The sequence below is a fragment of the Euprymna scolopes genome, chromosome 30 (genome assembly GCF_053919585.1).
Source record: "Euprymna scolopes isolate OS-2025 chromosome 30, ASM5391958v1, whole genome shotgun sequence".
Taxonomy (NCBI): domain Eukaryota; kingdom Metazoa; phylum Mollusca; class Cephalopoda; order Sepiida; family Sepiolidae; genus Euprymna; species Euprymna scolopes.
The window spans coordinates 39,227,667-39,249,717 of NC_136511.1; the positions used below are offsets into that span (position 1 = coordinate 39,227,667).

General features: G+C 37.4%; 1 protein-coding gene and 1 pseudogene across 2 annotated transcripts in view; one reads left to right on the forward strand and one right to left on the reverse strand.

Moving 5' to 3' along the window:
* Positions 1 to 13,882: 13,882 nt before the first annotated feature.
* The window catches only part of LOC145254753 (uncharacterized), a 163,405-nt gene continuing 155,236 nt past the window's right edge, over positions 13,883 to 22,051 (reverse strand). For both annotated transcript variants that reach the window (XM_080113496.1, XM_080113495.1), the window contains exons 5-6: positions 20,340 to 20,461; positions 13,883 to 15,640 (exon numbers count right to left, since the gene is read on the reverse strand). In XM_080113496.1, the coding sequence (XP_079969622.1) occupies positions 15,590 to 15,640; positions 20,340 to 20,461 (173 nt within the window). In that variant the 3' untranslated portion in view covers positions 13,883 to 15,589. The remainder of the gene's footprint in view (positions 15,641 to 20,339; positions 20,462 to 22,051) is intronic.
* LOC145254939 (5S ribosomal RNA) lies at positions 17,793 to 17,911 on the forward strand (annotated as a pseudogene).

A 22,051-nucleotide genomic window follows, 5' to 3' on the forward strand; every position in this document is an offset into this window, starting at 1 on the left:
CATAGCTACCAACGTAATAGATGCACTGAGACTAAAGCTGCTTTTAGGTCTGCCAGCAACCACTGTAAAAGAGTAATAAAAAATGCAAGAGAGCTATATGCCCAGTCTGTTAAATCCAAGGTAGCTGATCAGCGGCTTGGATCCCACCAGTTTTGGCAAATAACAAATAGGATCCTGAACAGAAGTGTACGTTCTATCCCAACCATTATCAATGGACCAGAGGTCATCTCGTCAGCGTCAGACAAAGCCAAACTATTTGCAAAGAACTTTGCAGCTAATTCTACCCTATGCGACGAAGGCCATCAACTCCCCATATTTCCTCCTATAACACAGAACAAGCTAGGTAACATACAAATATCCGTGCATGAGGTGGCCAAGCTAATAAAGAACCTAGATTCCAGTAAAGCAACTGGCCCTGATGGCATCCCAATTATAGTGTTAAAAAAGCTTCAACCAGAACTTGCTCCCATACTTACGAAACTATTTAAGCGCTGCCTTAAGGAGAAGTACTTTCCGACTCCCTGGAAGACCTCATCAGTTTGCCCTGTATTTAAGAATTCAGGTGATAAGTCATCTCCCTCTCAATACAGACCAATAAGTCTCCTGTGTGTTATGAGTAAGTTGCTGGAATCCATATTAAATAGAGAAATAGTCAACCACCTCAGCAGGAATAACCTTCTTAGTGACACACAATATGGTTTCCGCTCTGCAAGATCTACCGCAGATGTGCTAACGGTTATATCCCACAGGATTAGTGAATCTCTTGACAAAGGCTTCCTTTCTAGGGCAATTGCTCTCGACATATCAAAGGCCTTCGACAAGGTATGGCATAAGGGTCTACTTCACAAGATTTCCAGCTACGGTATAACTGGAAATGTTTTCTCAATCATTAAATCATTTCTCTCCGATAGGCTCATAAGAGTAGTGGTCGATGGACAAAAATCGGAGGCCTGCAATATAAATGCTGGAGTCTTTCAGGGGTCAATCCTGGGCCCAACTCTCTTCCTGATCTACATCAATGACCTCCCTAAACACATACTTAAATCATTCGTTGACATCTATGCTGATGACACGACCATCTACGGCAACACATCAAAGGCTGTAAATGACAAAGTTCTCTCTGATTCTCTCTCCTCTGATCTCGAGCGCGTGGTTCAGTGGGGGAAGATGTGGCTGGTTACCTTTAATGCATCCAAAACCAAACTGCTATCCTTACATCATCAACGCTCTGATCCCCATCTGGCATCAATTGTGATGGATGGCTCTCGTCTGGGTGAGGCCCCATGTTTTGACAAGCTTCTGGGTTTGACCTTTACTCCTGATCTGAAATGGAACACGTACATCAAGTCTGTTGCCAAGATCGATGGAAAGATGGTGGGATCCTTCTACCGCTCCAGAAGATATCTCACTACGGATGCAATTCTCTATCTATATAAAAGCCAAGTACGTCCAAGGATGGAATACTGTTGCCATATCTGGGCAGGAGCTGCTAAAAACAGCCTATCCTGCCTTGACAGAGTACAAAATAGACTTCGTGGTTTAGTGGGGGATGCCCTTTTCTCTACCCTGCAACCTCTCTCCCACAGAAGAGACGTTGCGAGCATGTCCTTGTTTTATCGTTATTTCCATGGCAGATGCTCGTCTGAACTCCAATCTCTGGTCCCCCCTCGCCAATCTTTCACGAAAAACACCCGTCTAGCTGAATCCACTGTGAAAAATTTCCCCCACTCTATATCTGTGCCTAAATCAAAACGCAGATTCCATGAGCAAAGCTTCTTTCTTAGAACTGCACGCCTGTGGAACTCTGTTCCGTCTGCCTGCTTCCCTCCGAACTACAACTTGGATGTCTTCAAGTCCAATGTTAACAAATTCCTAATGAACCGCCCCCTTAAGTAAACATTTCAGCAAATCTCCTCACTAACGTAATGTACTTGCAATAACCCTTATCCCTGAGTGGCTTCCGGGCCTTGATAAGTGGTGATCACTGTGTAAAAAAAAAAAAAAAGTTCTAAGAAAGATAAAGAGTGGGGAAAATTATTAACAGTAGTTTCAGCCAGACGGGTATTTCTCGTGAAAGATTGGCGAGCGGGGACGAGGGATTGGAGCTCAAACGAGCACCTACCATGGAAATAGCGATAAAACAAAGACAGGCTTGCAACATCTCTTCTGTGGGAGAGAGGTTGCAGGGAAGAGAAAAGGGCATCCCCCACTAAACCACGAAGTCTATTTTGTACTCTGTCAAGGCAGGATAGGCTGTTTTTAGCAGCTCCTGCCCAGATGTGGCAGCAGTACTCCATCCTTGGATGTACTTGGCTTTTATAGAGATAGAGAATTGCATCAGTAGTGAGATATCTTCTGGAGCGGTAGAAGGATCCCATCATTTTCCCAGCATCCCTGGCAACAGATTTGATGTACGTGTTCCATTTTAGATCAGGAGTAAAGGTCAAACCCAGAAACTTGTCAAAACATGGAGCCTCTCCAAGACGAGAGCCATCCATTTCAATTGATGTCAGATGGGGATCAGAGCGTTGATGATGTAAGAATAGAAGCTTGGTTTTGGATGCATTAAAAGTGACCAGCCACCTCTTCCCCCACAGTACCACGTGCTCAAGATCAGAGGAGAGAGAATTAGAGAGAACTTTGTCATTTACGGCCTTTGATGTGTTGCCATAGATGGTCGTGTCATCAGCATAGATGTCAACGAATGATTTAAGTATGTGTTTTGGGAGATCATTGATGTAGATCAGGAAGAGGGTTGGACCCAGGACGGACCCCTGAGGAACTCCAGCATTAATAATAAATGCTACGTTTACTTTTTAAGTGTTATGTGAAGTTTACGTTTACTTTCGAAGCGTTATGCGAAGTTTACGTTTACTTTTGAAGTGTTATGTGAAGTTTATGCTTACTTTTTAAACTCTGCAATTTAGCATACTTTTTTATGCCCTTGGAATACAGATTGGAAACATTATTTTTGTTTTTATGTTTTATTTCCTGTAATATTTCAAATTTTCTGGCTTTTAACCTTTTATTGTTTATAAATTTGATAATACTTTTGTAAACATTACTTACAAAACGTCTTATACATTTAATATCTTTATAAATTTAATCAAAATATTTTTTGTAAGCATTTTTTTTAAATGCTAGAATCTTTGATTAAATGCAAAACAAATTTATTATAATAAAGTCATATTCTTTTTTTTCTTTTTTTTTTATTACATTTTCACCCCAAACAAGGTAAATTGCCACTTTGGTGTAGGGGGCTACTATCAGGGGCAACAACTACTGGGGTACTATGTAGGGATTTGGGCAGCAAGATGTCGGTTCACGTTACACTTGAACTTCTGCACGTCAGTACTGTTGGGGAAGCAGGGACCTGGAATGGAATTCCAGAGTCTAGCGGTTCTGGGGAAGAAACTATTGGAGTAAAAAGATCTTTTACATCTAGGGATCTCTACAGTGTGGGGGTGGGATTTAGCAGCCTGTCGGGTTTGTCGAGGGTGCTCATGTCGTGGGGGCACAAGTGATTGCAGTTCGTCAGAGCATTCACCACTAAAATACTTGTAGAAAAGGCAGAGGGATGCAACATTTCGTCGATGGGACAGAGGCTGAAGCTTAGATGCCAGTTCAGGGCCTATCAGGTTTGCGACTCTCTTTTGAACCTTGTCAAGGAGCGAGAGACTAGTAGCAGATGCACCAGCCCAGATGTGGCAGCAATACTCCATACATGGGCGAATGGTGGCCTTATGGAGGTACAGCATACTTTCGGGTGTTAGTAGTTTTCTAGCACGGTAGAGAGAGCCCACTTTTCTTGCAGCGGCCCTGGCAATGCCTTCAATGTAATTGTTCCAACTCATGTTTCCTGTGAACGTTAGGCCAAGGAGTTTGAAAGATGGACTCTCAGATAAAGAGTCATTGGCCATTGCTATGGGTGGTATAGAGGGTTTCTTGTAATTATTGAATGAAACTAGTTTAGTCTTGGCAGCATTGAACGCGACCAACCACTTTTGTCCCCATTCCACTACAGATTGGAGGTCTTCCTCTAGTGTTTCTGCCATTTCTTTAGAAATGTGTTCATTCGTCTTCCTGTCGTGCCTGCCATAGAGTGTAGTGTCATCAGCATATATACCCATCTCAGAGGCAATTTTGTCGGGGAGGTCATTTATGAATATCAGGAACAATAGAGGTCCAAGGATAGAACCCTGGGGCACCCCCGCATTTATATCATATTGTTTAGATGTACGACCGTCGAGGACAACCTGGATTTTTCTCTTATCTAAGAAGGATTTAATTATGTTAAGTATTCTACCAGTGATACCGTATGATCTGATTTTCCTGAGGAGACCCTCATGCCATACCCTGTCAAAAGCCTTAGATATATCTAGAGCTACCACTCTGCCCTCCCCCGCTTTGTCCAGTGAATGGTATATACGTTCAGAGATCACAGTTAGGATGTCTGCTGTGGAACGGGCTTGCCTAAATCCATATTGTTGGTCAGTCAGTAGTTTAGCATCTGTAAGATGATGGACTAGAGCATGGTTAATTATGGTCTCAAATATTTTGGCAAAAAGTGGGAGGAGGCTAATGGGGCGATAATTTGATGGGTCTGTCCTTTCACCAGAATTCTTGAATACTGGTACAACAGAAGCAGTTTTCCAACAGCTCAGAAAGCAAGCTTCATTAAGGCATTTGTTGTAGAGTTTGGAGAGAACTGGAGCTACTTCAGCTGAGCACTTTTTTAATAGCACAGCTGGGATAAGATCGGGTCCACATGCTTTTGAAGTGTCAAGGTTTTTTATGATAGCATGCACCTGAGCAGGGGTGGTTTTCAGATCGTCTAGCGTGGCATCTGTCCGCATAAGAAAGTCAGGTAGGGGGTGGTTGGAAGGGTCCAGTGTGGAGTTTGAGACGAACTGACTGGCAAGCATATTAGCCTTGTCGGTTGCTGAGGAGACAACCTCGTGATTGTTGGTTAGTGGGGGAATTGTTGATTGCCCATTATTTACTACACTGTTGTAGATTTTCCAGAAGTCACGAGTTCCTAGTTTTTGTGCTTCGATGCGTTTTTTAGTGGTTTTCCGTAAATTCTCTCTTAGCTGTCGCTATTTCTTTCTTAACGTTATTTCTAGCTTCTATATACTTCAGTCTGTTTGAACTGGACTTATGTCGGTTAAACCTACGGTATGCATGCTGCTTTTGAGCAATGGCAGTTGCACAAGTCGACGTAAACCATTGGGGAGAGTGGGGCTTGCTATAAAATTTCCGCATGGGAACATGCGTTTCGATTGCAGTTTTGAACCAGTCAGTGGTCTCATTTGCACATTGTTCAGCAGGGAGAGAAAAAATATTTCTCCATGGGGCATCTCTAATTAGTTCCCTGATGGCTTCCCAGTCAGCCTTTTTATAATATCTCGTTGTTTTGAGCACTGGCTCTTCAGTTTTGGCCCTAGAGTTTAGGGCGATTTCAATCATTATCACTGCATGATCAGCGTTCCCGAGTGGGCTGTGGGCCTTCTTTATGCAGTCATCGGGAACTGTGGTCAAAAACAGATCTAGAAGTGATGCGTGTTGTTCTTCCTGGTCAGGGAAACGGGTTGGAAACGTAACAATTTGTGATAGGGAGTGAGATATAGTGAAGCTATGAGTTGTGCGTCCCGCTGCATCTGTGTAAGTAGAGAATCCAAGCCATTTTTTGTGGTGGACATTAAAGTCACCAAATACATGTATTTGTGCGCTAGTGTCGAGGGACAGTGCCGTGTCTATGCTGTCAGATACTTTGTTTATTATGGTGCAGTCCTGAGTCGAGGGAGAGCGGTAGAGAAAATAATAGTAGCTAATATTGTGTTGCATGTTTAGTCTAAAGCACATAAAGGCTTGATCATCTGTTCTAGCTTTGTTTCTCTAGTCAAGGGAAGGGTATTACGAATGTAAACTCCAAGTCCTTGCATATGTCTGTCAGAGTCCTTACGGCAGAGTGGGAGATATTCAGGCATGTTAAAGTGGTTAGAGGGAATGGAGGAGTGTAGGTTAGTCTCACTTAGTGCTAAGATATCTGGGGTATTTGTGAAGAGAAATGCTTCAACATCAGCTAAGTTAGTTCTAAGCCCACGGATATTTGTGAATGAGAGCCTCAAGGGAGGAGGCAAGTTGTCATATTTCTTTTAAGAGTTTCGGTTTAGGTAAGGGGGAGCTAAATAAGAGGTTATGCAGAGCTTCAGACATGCATCACAAGTAGACCATCAGCTGACCTTTCTCCAATCCCTGCCTATATTCCTGCCTATTTGTTTGTTCGTCATATACGTTATATGACAAAATAACTGATTACATTATATATGATGTATAGTTTCGCCTTGGCAACACTGGGTATATACAGCTAGTATTAAATATAAATATGACTCAGCAAAGCCAAGCTGGGACAGCTAGTAAGTAAACAAATGTATTTAGTAAGTGCATTTGATTACAAGAGAGAATGTGATAGGCTTTGTAAATCCATGTTTTTATGATTCAAACGATTTAAATTAGGCTGAATAGGTGTCAAAACCTATTACATTTTGTTTAGTAATAAAATGCACTTACTTACCTACTAGCTGTCCCAGCTTCGCTTTGCCCGGTCATATTTATATTTAATACTAGCTGTATATACCCATATGACCTATATGGTGAACAAATAGACAGGAATGCGACTTTATTATAAATTTATTTTGCATTTAATCAAATATAAAAAACTAGCGGGGGTACTCGGCGTTGCCCGAGTGTTTGTTTCCGGGACGGGGGGGGGGAGTTTTAAAAAATGTTATGGTAGGTAAGTCGGAAGGATCAAACCCGGAGTCATGAGTAAAAGTAGGAAAATAAAGTGTGAAAAAAAAACAAAAAAAACATCTGCAACGTTAACAGTTCGGCCACCAAGAAAAGTCCATTCCAGTTGTTTAGGAAAAAAAAAAAAAAAAAAAAAAAACGACTATGGTAGGTCGGCGCGAACGTGAAAATATAATGTGAATTGTCCAGCACGCTAACCACTACGCCACAGAGCACTGCAGCTTAGTTTAGTGATTTTAAATAACTTCACATGAAAGAACTACGAAGCCAAACCGGTGTTCTCTTCTCAACTGTTCCTTGTGAACGATCCCCAAACGGTGTTAAGTGGTAGCAGGGGGAGGAGGAATTTATTAGAGAGAAAATATTTTACCACTTCCATTGATCTTAACCGATTTTGGCCGTGACTTCTCAGCAGAAAAAGTATAGAAATCTAAGATTATCGAGGAATTTGAGAAATAATAAGCCTATAACACACCTCAGATATTGTTCTGCCATTTGTGCATATTATATTTGCATGAAATATCTTGATTTTTAATCCTATTAAGGTCAAAATCCACGGGAAAAAATGAGTTCATTTTATTTATATAGAGAAGAGATAACAAAATCGCAAATGAACTTTTTTCTGTCCTGTATCTCCCCCCCCCATCTGCCTCTCTTTAACTATGAGTTAAATAGTATTGCTGCATATTGTAAGAGAACCGCTAGTGCTGTTAGAAGCAGCAGCAACAGCAAAATATGACAGCTAACGTATGCAAATGATCAAGCCGGCTGCATGATGTGACGTCACAGCAGAGACAAAAAAGGACACATGTGAATAGAGAAGTGGGGATCGAAAAAAACGTGTTTGAGACACGTGCGTGACGTTACAGCCGAGATGAGAAGTCACACATGGCCAGAGAAACAAGAATAAAAACTGAAACGAGTTGAGTTTTTTTCCTTTTCCTTTCTTCTGCTTCTTTGCGATGAAAGCTACATGCTAACAAGTCACGTAAAAATCTGTTTATGTTTCTTATTCATTAGAATGGATTTGTCCATTTAAAATAAAAAAATTTTTATTACATTTGATTGTTGAGAGAGAAATAAACTGTATAAAATAAGAGCAAAGCAAGCCATGCGACATCCAGTGAGAAAGGATGAAAGTGATAGACAACAAATGTAGTAAGAGATGGGGTCACTTGGTGAGTTAATTACAAATTGCAGCTAATCAAAACAATTAAAATACATTTCTTTTATCAAATAGAACTCAATCCTAAAACCAAGGAATCATTTAAGATCTATTTTGTGTAATTAAAGTATATATAGAAAAAGTCCTTAAGGAAACAAACATTGATTAAACCAATCGATCGATGCCTCCGTTCCATCTTGAAAGACAAAGGATACCCTTGTGGAGGCAGTAGCGCATGTAATTGTGAAATAAGGGTTGCGCAACCGCCAACCACACCTCTCCTGAATCGGCACTGTTTGAGTCCAGTGGCAAGGAGAAGACCAGGACGACTGGAAACAATGCCGAGATAAGCAGAGAGCACATACAGCACCTGGAAGTCCCAAATGGTCACTCATTTAGTACTGACCTGGTTCAACGTTGCTTAACTTTGGTGATCCAGCGGGAACCGGTGTGTCAACATGATTATGCCGTATATATATATATGCGTTGATTAAACCAGTTTTTGTTTAATTCACTCAAAATCTATTATTAATCTTCTATTATATAAATCTCACCATTCTGTTAGTGTGTGTGTATATGTATATGCATGCATGTATGTTTGTATATCTCGCTAAAACTTATGACACACGTGACCAACACTGATAAAATCAGTATCGTTTGAAAGCTCAGTCTCTTACAACAAATATCCCAAAATTTTCATTGTCAACTGAACTGTATTCTACAAGGAGGGGTCACTTTTTTCCGTCGATATTTTTGCAAAGTAATTCACGCCTCATCACATCGATGTACACATAAACATGTTATTTCGAACACCCGTGGCGTCACAAGTTGTGTGGGCGAGACAACTAAATGGTTTCCTTTTTTTCCACCTCCTTTTCCTCTTAGCGTTACAGGTTTGAGCCTGCCTGCTTATTACTTTTTTTCTTTTGCTCTCGCAAGGGTACTCACTGCTATTTTTATTTTTATTACAAGGTTGGTTAATTTTTTATTTTTTTTTAGGGCTCTGTTGATCAATTATTCATTTTTTTTTTTTTGCGCTAGCACAAGTACTTGTTTCTATTTTCATTTTTTTAGGGGGTTTTGAAACATTGTTTTTTAGGACTCTATTGATCAATACCTTTACCATAAAACCTCTCCACATCTGGGCAACGCTGGGTACCCCCGCTAGTAAATTATAAATGAAAATGATGTTATTATCTAATATATAAAAGGAAAAATGTCTGTGTGTCTACCAATAATTTTCGACACACGCAACCGATCCTGACTGGTATTGTTTTGAAGCTCGATCTTTTGGACGACAAATATTGAAAACTTTTCCAAAAACATTCAATCTTTCACCTTCAACTGGGCAGTTTTTTACAAGGAGGGGTCGGTTTTTGCATCAACATTTTCGAAAAGTCATCATCTCGGTTGGATTGATTCTGCTTAATTTCAACGCTCGGGACTTCCGGTCATGCCATGGAGACATTGGCTAAGACCTCACATTTTTTTAGCATTTTTTTTCTGCTTCGCGCTACAGGTTCGAGCCTGCCTACCTACTACCACTTTTTTTAACAACACCTCATTTCACCCGAGCTGCCTATTGTCGTTTTGATTCCCCCCCCCCTACTACCACTTTGTGGAGGGAGTTCCTTACACACATACACATATCCTGGCAACGCCGGGCACCCCTGTTAGTCTATAATATAAAAGGCAAAATGTGTGTTTGTATGTCTGCAAAAAACTTTCAACACGTGGACGGATCTTGACGAGATTGATATCGTTTTGAAGCTTGACGTCTTGGACAACAAATATCGAAAAATTGGCTAAAAACATCAATTCCTTCACCCGTAACACAGCATTTTTTTATAAGGAGGAATTGCTTTTTTCATCAACAGTTTTGCAAGTCATCGTCTCCTTTCGATTAACTATCCTTAATTCCAACGCTCGCGACTTCCGGTTGCATAATGGATGCATCAGCTTAGGCATTATGTTTTTTCACCTTCTTGTCCTCCTTTGCATTACAGGTTCGAGCCTGCCTATTACCACTTTTTTTTTAACACCGCTCTCTACCCAAACTGCTTACTGTTGTTTTGATGCCCCCCCGTGCTACTACCACCTTTTTTTAACCCCCCCCCCCCCCCCGGTTTCCTTATACACCCGGGCAACCCCGCTAGTTAATTATAAATATAAATATTAGTTCGAGTTAGAAGTAGAGATTTTATAAAAATCAAGTTGAAAAGTAACTGAGAAAGCAGATCCTAAAAAACACAAAACGAAACAAGATGCTCAATATCCTACAGAGCTATATCGTTGATAAATATGTAATAAGTACATTTCATTACTTATCTTCTGACTAGCACTGAACAAACTCACACACACACACAGCTCCTTTTATATAATATCTTCTTATATACGTGTTTGAGACAATTTTGATATTCTTTAAAATATTCTTTTAATTTCAGAACCATTTTTCACTGTGTGTTATATTCATAACAGAAATTTCTGATTGATTACATTATAAAGTTGGGAGCTACCTCACTCTTTTAGTTCAAACTACTCTCCATGTCACCCTTGTCACCATGTGTTATTTTCATGAGAGAAATTTCTTAGATTTAGATCAACTGTCAATCATTTCTGTTTCATAAATATAAGTTACTCATTTGAAAATTCGTCTTAATTTTTTTTACAGCAAATTAATGATTACGTCTTGATTCATTAACATTTCATATGCAAAAACCACAACACTTGAGTGTGATTATGTATTCTAATTAAAATAAAAAAAACTTTGGAAACCAATCAATTAATCAATAAATTTATTGGTAAAATAAAATAGCAAAGTTCAGCAAGCCATGTAAAAAAAAAAAAAAAAAAAAAAAGACAAAACATATTGCATCTCTATACCATCTGAATGTTTGGTATCATCACAATCTCCTTTGGAAGGCTATTTGAGGGAGAAAAAACAAGAACAGAGATGAAAGCAATGCGTTTTAACAACACCAGAAAGAAATAACATAATAATATTTGGCATTAATTTTTACATATTACACTGCATTTTTGTCATAAGAACATTAATACCACTTTGTATTTAATTTTATATACAAAAAAAAACATTTTAAAATAAAAACATATAGTAATCATGTTGTGAATTTGCCACCTTCCATGTTTCTATCTATTTCAACTAGCCTGGGTGTCCGGCTGTTTGGAGCTGTGTGTTGAGGAAAAAAAAAAATGTGGAAGCAGGCAGGCAGGCAGGCTTGAACCCATACCGCAAAGGAGGAAAAGAATGTGAAAAAAACCCAAAAAACGTGACGTCTTTGCCTGCCGTTGTGTCCGTCACCAAACTGAAAGTGGCGAAGGCTAGTCAATTGAAAAGAGGGAATGATTTTCGAAAATATTGGCGAAAAAAGTGACCCCCACCCTGTAGAAAAGACAACTTGGATATCTTCAAGTCCAACATAAACAAGTTCCTGATAAACCACCCCCTTAAGTAAGACACTTCATCAAATCTCCATTACTAGCGATTACTACGATATTATCCCATTGATTACTGTACACACAATAACCCTTATCCCCGAGTGGCCTCCGGACCTTGATAAGTGGTGTAAAAAAAAAGTATGGTAAAAGTAATACTGACTAACTGCTATCGAGATTGAAGGTATCCAGATTATCTCTACTATTATATAAAAGTCATTGTGTGTGTGAGTTCTTTCCTCATAGATTCCGAAACGGTTGAGCCTATCTTTTTCAAATTTCACACAATTATAATTTATATGTCTGGCAGTGTTCTTAGATATGTTTTGTACAGAAATTCGCCCGATAACTATCGAAAATCGAAAAAATCCGATCTTAAAAATATCTTTTATCTCTTATAGATAAAAAAAAAGAAAATAATTTTTACAGGGGAATATTTTAAGTTACACCGGTTCAGGGAGAAAATAAAATCTTAGTTAATCATTTCTTCTTAAAAAAGATAATTTATTATAATCTGGAGATATAGCTTAGTATTAGAGCATTCGACTACAGATCGAATGATCTCCTGTTCAATCTCGGGTGTAATTACCATTTTATTTTAATTTTTTCTTATTAATGAGTTCAATTTATGATAAAAGAAGAGGTACCATTTAAAATCGTCGCAAGTCATTTCTTCGTTTGCATATTTTAAAACATTAATCAGAAGTGACTTTTCCAGGGCATTCATCGTCAAGCCCAAATATCAGCTGATGTGATATAAACAAACACAGACGAAATTTGATGAACGATATTATCATTATTATTTTTTCATTTTTCTTTTGCGAATTAGTCCACCTGGCAAATTATTCCTCTTAATATATAATAATCAATAGAGGATTGATTCTATTATAATTCATATGCAATCTACATAAATTAAAATATCATGTTTAAGCGTATTGTACGACCGGGCAACGCCGGGTTGCTAGCTAGTAACTTTGTTATATAACACAAAATAGATGCTGTAATTTACATTTAGTTTTGGATTGAGTAATTGTTATAATTAACCATAATTTATAATTAACCGATCAGATTAGATTAAAAATAAAATCCAATAATTTACATTATATACATGTTACACATTTTCTTTTGTTATCCACCCCCTTTGCTGATAATATTTATTACTTTTTAAATATTATTAGTCATACCCACCCAGCATTGTTCGGGTGGAGTAAAGTCATTTTAGCTTACAAGTTTTATCTGTTTGCACATTTTAAAAACTTATACAGAAAAAGAAATAAAATTTTTGTTGTTGGAGAGACAACTTAAAAATATAAGTTATTCACTTTGATTAGTTTATCTCATTCCACATTATTTATCTGAGTCGGACAATTCTTTAAATAAATTGTAGAGAAATACATTGGCCTTCGGGTTAAGATCAAAGTATAGTATCTGTTCTTCAGATGCTGCACTTCAATTTCTTGTTCTCTGTCAGTGGAGGAGAAATCCTCAACGACTGAGACAATTTTTATTTTTGTTCCTTTTCTCCACATTAAAAAAACGACCCTGGTGTCTGACTCTGTCCCGTGGGGAGACATTGCAAATAGGAACAAGGTGCAAGAATAATAAATGAAAATTGGCTTGTGTTTTCCAATGAGAGATTTTATATGCTAGACAAACAGGGCGCCCAACGTTCATAAAATATGCCTAAATATATTTTAATTCATGAACATTTTGTATGTATTATAGAGCCAATTCTCTATTTATTATCATATTGTACCTAATATATAGTAGTAATTTCCAAAGTAGAAAAAAAAGCATGACTTGGGTGCTATTAGCTAGAATCGAAACCAAGTCATATGGCACCTTAGCCTTAGTTGTTTCAATTTGAATTATTGTCAATAGTTAAAAATGAACTAACTTTAACATGTACCTATTTACTATGCCTCCCCACGGGACAGTGTTAGACACCAGGGTCGTTTTTTAACGTGGAGAAAAGGTACAAAAATAAAAATTGTCTCAGTCGTGAAGGATTTCTCCTCCACCGAAAGAGAACAAGAAATAGAAGTGCAGCATCTGAAGAACAGATACTACACTTTGATCTTGTCCCGAAGGCCAAGGAGCAGAAATGTATATTTGCGCATGCATACAAGAGTACTTTAAGTCGACTTTAAAGTTCCAATTTTTTTCAATTTTGACCCCTTAGCAGCTATTTTTACTGGTTAAAAACCCATGAAAGAATACTTCACAAAAAAATGCAATCATTTGACCCACCTCGTGCTGCGCTGTGATCTTGTGTCTCTGAGGAGATGCACTTTGAGAAAAATGGAATGGAGACAGACAGATAGACATAGTGATGTTTATGAATTAGATTACGCAAATGAAAACCTTATGTTAAGTATATAAGCCAAAAATAAGTATTAACGTTATTAGTCGTTTTTGTTTCTTTTTTTAATAAAGCAATAAATATGCTGGTCACGGGCGTGAAATGACAACACTGTTTATTTCAAAAGAAAAAGTCTACATGTTTGTTGCATTGGCCCTATAAAACAGGCGTCGTTATTTTGGATTTGCACTGTAAGGAAGAGAATAACACATCTGTAATAGTTGGCAGATGCAGAAGAATGTGAATACTTGGTTTAAAAAAAAAAAAAAAGACAGATTTTATTGAATCCCTGCACCATATGCTAATTAACTCCCTTCCAAAAAGTGAGATTCCATTTTTTTTTTTTTTTGTCTACATATAAACAGCCTGAAAAAAAATGAAGGAAAGATTAAAAAAAAAAAAAATTAAACTTTAGAGTAGGGGGATCATCTTTGCATATTAATGTAAACCTTTAAACCTCTATCTGGTAGGAGGGGGTAAAAGAAAACGAAAATATTTACAAATCTTTTAGACCTCTGTTTTCTTTTACACCCTCCCTACCCCCATCTTAAAAAGATTAGATTCTACTTTTTTTTTTAGATGATTATATGTAAACAGCCTGAAAAAAATTGACAATAATAAAAAAAAAAGAGGAATCACGTTTGCATATAAATTTAATGTAAAATGATCACAGATTTCATGACCAGATAGTTTTTAAAGATCTATAAATTCCCCCCCCCCCCCTAATATTAACCTTTTTCTTAATTTTCTGAATATTAAATTTAACTATTTGTAATTAGGAGAAAGGTGTTTGTTTTTGCTGAAAAATCTTGCTTGAACCTGTTATAGACAAAATAAGTAACTTTTTGTGTTTTCCATACGAACCAAAATTATGAATGTTCGAACTCCGTCATAATCTCTGCCCGCCTAATCACAATTCACATAGGTTGACCCATCTATTAATTTGTGACTACTTGCATAGCTGAACCCCCTCCCCCACATATGCACACCATTCTTTTCTTGTCTTTATAGGCCATGATATTTTTTTTTTTCAATAAGGTCACTGGGAACTCTTTTATATGTATCCTTAAAAATTATTTGGTTATACATATGCTTAAAAATTATTTGGTTATATGTACCCTTATAAAATTATTTGGTTACATATCCTTAAAAATTATTTGGTTATACATATCCTTAAAAATTATTTGGTTATACATATGCTTAAAAATTATTTGGTTGTATGTAGCCTTATAAAATTATTTGGTTACATATCCTTAAAAATTATTTGGTTATATGTACCCTTATAAAATTATTTGGTTATACATATCCTTAAAAATTATTTGGTTATATGTACCCTTATACAATTATTTGGTTATACATATCCTTAAAAATTATTTGGTTATACATATCCTTAAAAATTATTTGGTTATACATATCCTTAAAAATTATTTGGTTATACATATCCTTAAAAATTATTTGGTTATACATATTCTTAAAAATTATTTGGTTATACGTACCTTTAAAATGTGACCTGATCTAGAAGTGGTTGTTGCCAGAAAATGGTTGCTCGTTTTACATAAAATTTATACATGATCCCCACTCTAAAATATTGGAAGTTTTTTTTTTTCTTGTTTTATTTCTTTTAACAGCCAACTATTTTCAGGCTGTTTACATGTAATTGCTGTTTTGTGGAGGGGGGTGAATAAGCAAAGGGTGCAGGGCTCCAAAAAGCTTCAGTAGTAAAGCATTGAAACTTTTCTCTTTTCACTCCTGGGTGGGAGTCACTTCTTGTATCCCAAACTCTTCAGACGTTTTCTTCATTCTGGCAGCGTCTCTCTGGACTTCACATATGTGTATGTACCGTCTTTCTGAAAAATGCATCAAGAAAACTTACTGATTATTATGTGATCAAAACTGCTTAAAATTTTATGTTGTGGTGAAGCTCTCGAAAGAGCTTCACCAAAACATAAGGATAAGAGGCCCTCAGTATTAATGTTAAGGGGTCCATCCTAGGCCCAACTCTCTTACTGATCTACATCAATGATCTCCCAAAACACATACTTAAATCATTCATTGACATCTATGCTGATGACACGACCATCTATGGCAACACACCAAAGGCCGTAAATGACAAAGTTCTCTCTCATTCTCTCTTCTCTGATCTTGAGCGCGTGGTACAGTGGGGAAAGAGGTGGCTGGCTACTTTTAATGCATCTAAAACAAAGCTCCTATCTTTACATCATCAACGCTCTGATCCCCATCTGGCATTAATTGAAATGGATGGCTGTCGTCTAGGGGAGGCTCCATGTTTTGATAAGCTTCTGGGTTTGACCTTTACTCCTGATCTAAAATGGAACACGTACATCAAGTTAGTTGCCAAGGTCGCTGGAAAAATGGTAGGATCCTTCTACCGCTCCAGAAGATATCTCACTACTGATGCAGTTCTCTATCTATATAAAAGCCAAGTACGTCCAAGGATGGAGTACCGCTGCCATATCTGGGCAGGAGCTGCTAAAAACAGCCTATCCTGCCTTGACAGAGTACAAAATAGGCTTAGTGGGGGATGCCCTTTTCTCTTCCCTGCAACCTCTCTCCCACAGAAGAGACGTTGCAAGCCTATCTTTGTTTTATCGTTATTTCCATGGCAAGTGCTTGTCTGAGCTCTAATTTCTGGTCCCCCCTCGTCAATCTTTCACGATAAACACCCATCTAGCTGAAACCACTGTCAAAAATTTTCCCCACTCTTTATCTGTGCCAAAACCAAAACGTAGATTCCATGAACAAAGCTTCTTTCTTAGAAGTGCACGCCTGTGGAACTCTGTTCCATTTGCCTGTTTCCCACCTGACTACAACCTGGATGTCTTCAAGTCCAACATAAACAAATTTCTGATGAACCGCCCCCTTAAGTAAGACACTTTATCAAATCTCCAATACTAATGTACTGTACACGCAATAACCCTTATCCCCGAGTGGCTTCCGAGCCTTGATAAGTGGTGACTACCTTGTAAAAAATATTTATTAAATAACTCTAAAACATTCATCATGAATTTTGACGCAATGGATAAAGGCATTGAGTAAAAATCTGTTAAATGACAGCGTCTGGAGGTTAAAGGTACGATCCACACTACAAGCTAAGAATAAACTAAAAATTGCTTAACACCTTTACTCAGTCATGGCTGACAGAACGAAAACAATTTACTCCCTGTGAATTCGTTTCCCTGCAGACTATTTTATGTTGTATTTCTCTGCAGACTATTTCAATTATCTCGCTGAGTTTTTTTAAGTATAATTTGCATATGAGAGGAGTGGATGCAATAAGAAGGACAAATTGTGGAGGAGAATGGTCAGGTTAGGGTCAGGGTCAGGTATTTGGTAGAGAAGAGAACACAATGTTAAGTCATGCTAATAACACGAATGCCCTAGGAGTGATATAAATTTCATTTTATTTTAAATGAGACTACACTCACCAACAGACTGGCTTAGATTTCTAACCCTAACCCTAACACTCACCAACAGACTGGCTTAGATTTCTAACCCTAACCCTAACACTCACCAACAGACTGGCTTAGATTTCTAACCCTAACCCTAACACTCACCAACAGACTGGCTTAGATTTCTAACCCTAACCCTAACACTCACCAACAGACTGGCTTAGATTTCTGCAGATCTCTACATGTGAGGACCTTAACATCTGAAACCTCAACCGTTTTAGATGGGTTTACCCATCCTTCAAACTCTGCTTCCTTCTTTTTGTAAGTGACTATCTTCCAATCACTGTTGTCCCAAGTTCCTGTACTATTATTGGCTATAAATACCTTAGCACTAGGTATCAGCTCAATAATAAGTCGATATCGCCATCTATGGGCTGGAACATGAACTGCTGGAAATAAGGGGTCATAACCATAAATATCTTAAACTGAGTGTTGTGTATTGCATTTGTGTGTGCACTGCATGCGAACTAAGGCTGGATAGTAGTTTGAGAACACGTCTCTATGTTTGTTTCCATTAAATATTACACTACTATACGGCATAATCACGTTGACACACCGGTTCCTGTCAGATCACCAAAGTTAAGCAACGTTGAGCCTGGTCATTACTAAAATGGGTGACCAATTTAGGAAGTCCAGGTGCTGTATGTAGGAGGACGTCGACACTTCCCTGCAAAAAAGTTGCAAAAACCTAACGTCGTCATCTCCCCTAACGGGGATATACATGCGACTAGGGACCGCTTCTGAATTTCATACTCCAATGAAACTTCCTCCTTTGGAGGAAGCCAGTTAAACCCTGAATAGGGTTAGTGCTGACTGTACATACACACAAATGTTACACTATTTATTACTATTATTTTTCAGAATAATTTTCTATATAAAGATAAACGTTTTCTCAAGTGTTGCGACAGGTATCGCTTATATCCATCACATTTATCCCAAGAAGACCTTTGATGAAAGATGTATAATCATAGACATAGAATCCTTCATTGAATTATATATCTAAAAATGTACATCTAATAAATAACATTAAGTCAGCCGGATTTTACAAGTTAGACTTAAATAGCAATACATCTGCCAAATCGATATTTGATTCTGACTAGCCAATTATCTTTGAAAATTACACCTGATACCTCCACTTCTATATACACGCATCATCATCATCATATTGTATGATTCCAAAAATTCTATTGTTAGCATTGGTTTTCCTGAATATTTCTAGAAAGACACCAACAGGAACCACATGAGGGTTACAAACATCCTAAGTGAAAGTGACTTTTGTGGAAGGAACTGGATTCGAACTTGAAACACCTGTTGCCATATCTGGGCAGGAGCTGCTAAAAACAGCCTATCTTGCCTTGACAGAGTACAAAATAGACTTCGTGGCTTAGTGGGGGATGCCCTTTTCTCTATCCTGCAACCTCTCTCCCACAGAAGAGATGTTGCGAGCCTATCCTTGTTTTATCGTTATTTCCATGGCAGGTGCTCGTCTGAACTCCAATCTCTGGTCCCCCCTCGCTAATCTTTCACGAAAAACACCCGTCTAGCTGAATCCACTGTGAAAAATTTCCCCCACTCTATATCTGTGCCTAAATCAAAACGCGGATTCCACGAACAAGGCTTCTTTCTTAAAACTGCACGCCTGTGGAACTCTGTTCCATCTGCCTGCTTCCCACCGGACTAAAACTTGGATGTGTTCAAGTCCAACGTTAACAAATTCCTAATGAACCGCCCCCTTAAGTAAACACTTCATTAAATCTCCACACTAACGTAATGTACTTGCAATAACCCTTATCCCTGAGTGGCTTCCGGGCCTTGATAAGTGGTGATCACTGTGTAAAAACAAAAAAAAACCTAGGTTGTCATCGTGTCATTAACGATTGAAATACTGTCACCTCCCTACACATGTATAACATGACTCATCAGTTCGCTGACAATTGTACATTATCCTATGCACTACATAACCATTTTATTATACAAACCATGTGACTACCATTCTATGCTCTCTCCCGCTCTCTTTTTTACTGTTTTTCTTCCTCCCCCCCTCTATGAGGTGCCTTAAATAAGTTTCCAGACTTTTTTTTACAGTCATTTAAAATTGTTGTAGACTCTTGAAAATTCAGTATATTATTGTTATATATTGAACAATTTTTATGATTTCAGGTTCAAATGAACAGCTACAGCAGGAATTGGAATACACCCTACTAAAGCTTGATTGTCACAGCTGGTGAATTTCAAAAATGCAATCTGGACATGAGAACACTTTAGAAGAACGATATGTAATAAAATTTTGTTTTAAACTTGGAAAAATGCCATAGAAACGTATGGAATGCTTCAGACTGCTTTTGGACCATCTTGCATGAATCGAGCATCAGTTTATGAATGGCATAAGAGATTCAAGGAAGGCAGGGAGTCTGTGAGGGATCATGAGAGGTGTGGGAGGAGTAAGGATGTCAGAACACCAGAGTTGATTGGCCAAATAACGAATTTCGTGGATAAAGATCGTTGTGTGTCTATAGAGAGAATAAGTTCACAATTTGATGTCAGTGTGGGAACTGTACACACAATAACCCTTCTTATAATCCAGATCTTGTTCCCTGTGACTTTTAGTTATTCTCTAAGCTCAAGGAAAGAGGTTGTCATTATGAGACAATTGAGGAGATGAAAGAGGCTGTGATGAGGGTCATTGACATGCTCACACAAAAGGACTTCCATGCAGCCTTCCAGAAATTGGTACAAGTGCATTGCAGCCGGAGGAGATTACTTCAAAGAGTTTCATGTGTATACTATCAATAAAAGTTCCCATGCGAAAAAAAAGTCTGGAAACTCATTTAAAGCACCTCGTATGTCGGTTTTCACCATATCTCAACAGACTTTTGAATAAAACAAAACAACTGTTGATGTATTTCATATTTTATTTAGAACAAGAAAAAAGTCTGGAAACTTATTGAAGGCACCTCGTAGAGAGAGAGAGAGAGAGAGAGAGAGAGAGAGAGAGAGAGAGAGAAAGAGAGAGAATGCATGGAATGGTATTTTTTCAAATCTTGAAATAATTGTTAAAGTTTATTGTCCTACTTACAACAGGCGTTTTGTGTGAACCAATTTTATCCATGATTTCTTGGCAGAATTCTTCATTTGTTGAAAGTTTGGACCTGTATGGGGCACGACTTAACCACCACGCATCATGACGGACATCGTAACCTGCACAAAAAAAAACAAAAAAAAAGTCAAAACATTTGTATATATCAATAAACGTTAAAACTCCCAAATTCAAATATTTAAACCATTTTTAATTACTATTTGTCATCTTTGAATAAACGTGAATATTTTGTCATTAATTTGATATCATTATAATAACTCCTTTAGTTCTCACATTTAACTCCTGCTACTTTTATTTTGTCCTTTATTTCTCTCATTTCATGAGCGATATTTCTGGAAAAGGGGGAAGAATTGCTGTTTTCTGAGTTTGAATCTATCCACATAACATTTATTGTTTGTTAGTTTTTGACCTTGAATTGATATATATATATATAGTAAGTAATTTATAAAATATATATTACTAACTAGCTCTACCTACGTATTGAGCACTTTTGAAGTAAATACTTAAAGTTTACGCATAAATCTATACTTTCGTATATTAGGTTTATGTGAGTAAATGAAGTAGTTATATATATATATATATATATATTTTTTTTTTTTTAGCTCTTGACATCAAGTGGCTTCATGCCTTGTCTGGAGCGATTTCCATAAAACAAATTTAAAAATTGAATCAAAACATTCAAAATTATCTAAGGTTGGGCGTGAACCAATGCACGTCATGTGCAGTTTCAGTCGCAAAGGAGACTGAGACAATCCATACAATGACATTTATTTCCTCATCGCTACAGCTGCGATGTCACCCACATGATCTAGAACGTTCTAAACGTCTCTCACCAGATCTCGAATGTTATCTCGTCTCTCACAAGATCTTTCTCTTTTTTTTTATAGTCTCTTTCACCCCACCCCATCCACCGGTGACGTCACTTCTCATGCATTCACATCCACGCTATGTTACAATTAGCAAAACCTGTGTGAAATTTGAGAACTGAAGAAACTCCTGCTTAAACCTGAATCCTATATAAATAATTTGAGACAATGTTGCTTTAGGTTTAATGAGGTTTTTTTTTTGTGTTAGTTGTTGGAAGAATTTTGACTATGGCTCTGGACAACGCTAGGTAGCTCTGCATACTGTTTGACAATTTTTCAATCTGTGTTTTGTATAAATAAAAAATACATTGTTCTATGTCGGATTTCTAATGTTTTTATAGTTAAAAATAGTCTATATAATATTTCTTTGTTTGTCTGTCCGTTTCACTTTTTCTTAGAACTATTAAGTCGATCTGGCTGAAATTTTGTATGAACTTTTGTTATGATAAGGTGCAGTGAACCAAGTATTATGCATTCAATGCTCAGTTAAAGATTAGTACGAATTAGTATTTAATGCAAAAAATGAGCCATATCCAACCATTAATTTGCACCCATTCTAAGTTAATGGGCTATAACTTTTTCCCATTTTTAATGAGTCCAAAAGTTAAGTGTTAGTGTTTGGTTTTAATAAGTTATATAAGTTGTCTCCCTTTATGAAATAATCTGATTGATGAATGTATCTTAAATACACAAACCAATGATCAGAACAAATTTTTTATATAATTTTTACCTCTTTTAACTTGAGAAAAAAATCAGTTTAATTTATATTAAAAATAAACTGGCATTAAATATAGACTGGCATATAATAATAATAATAATAATAAT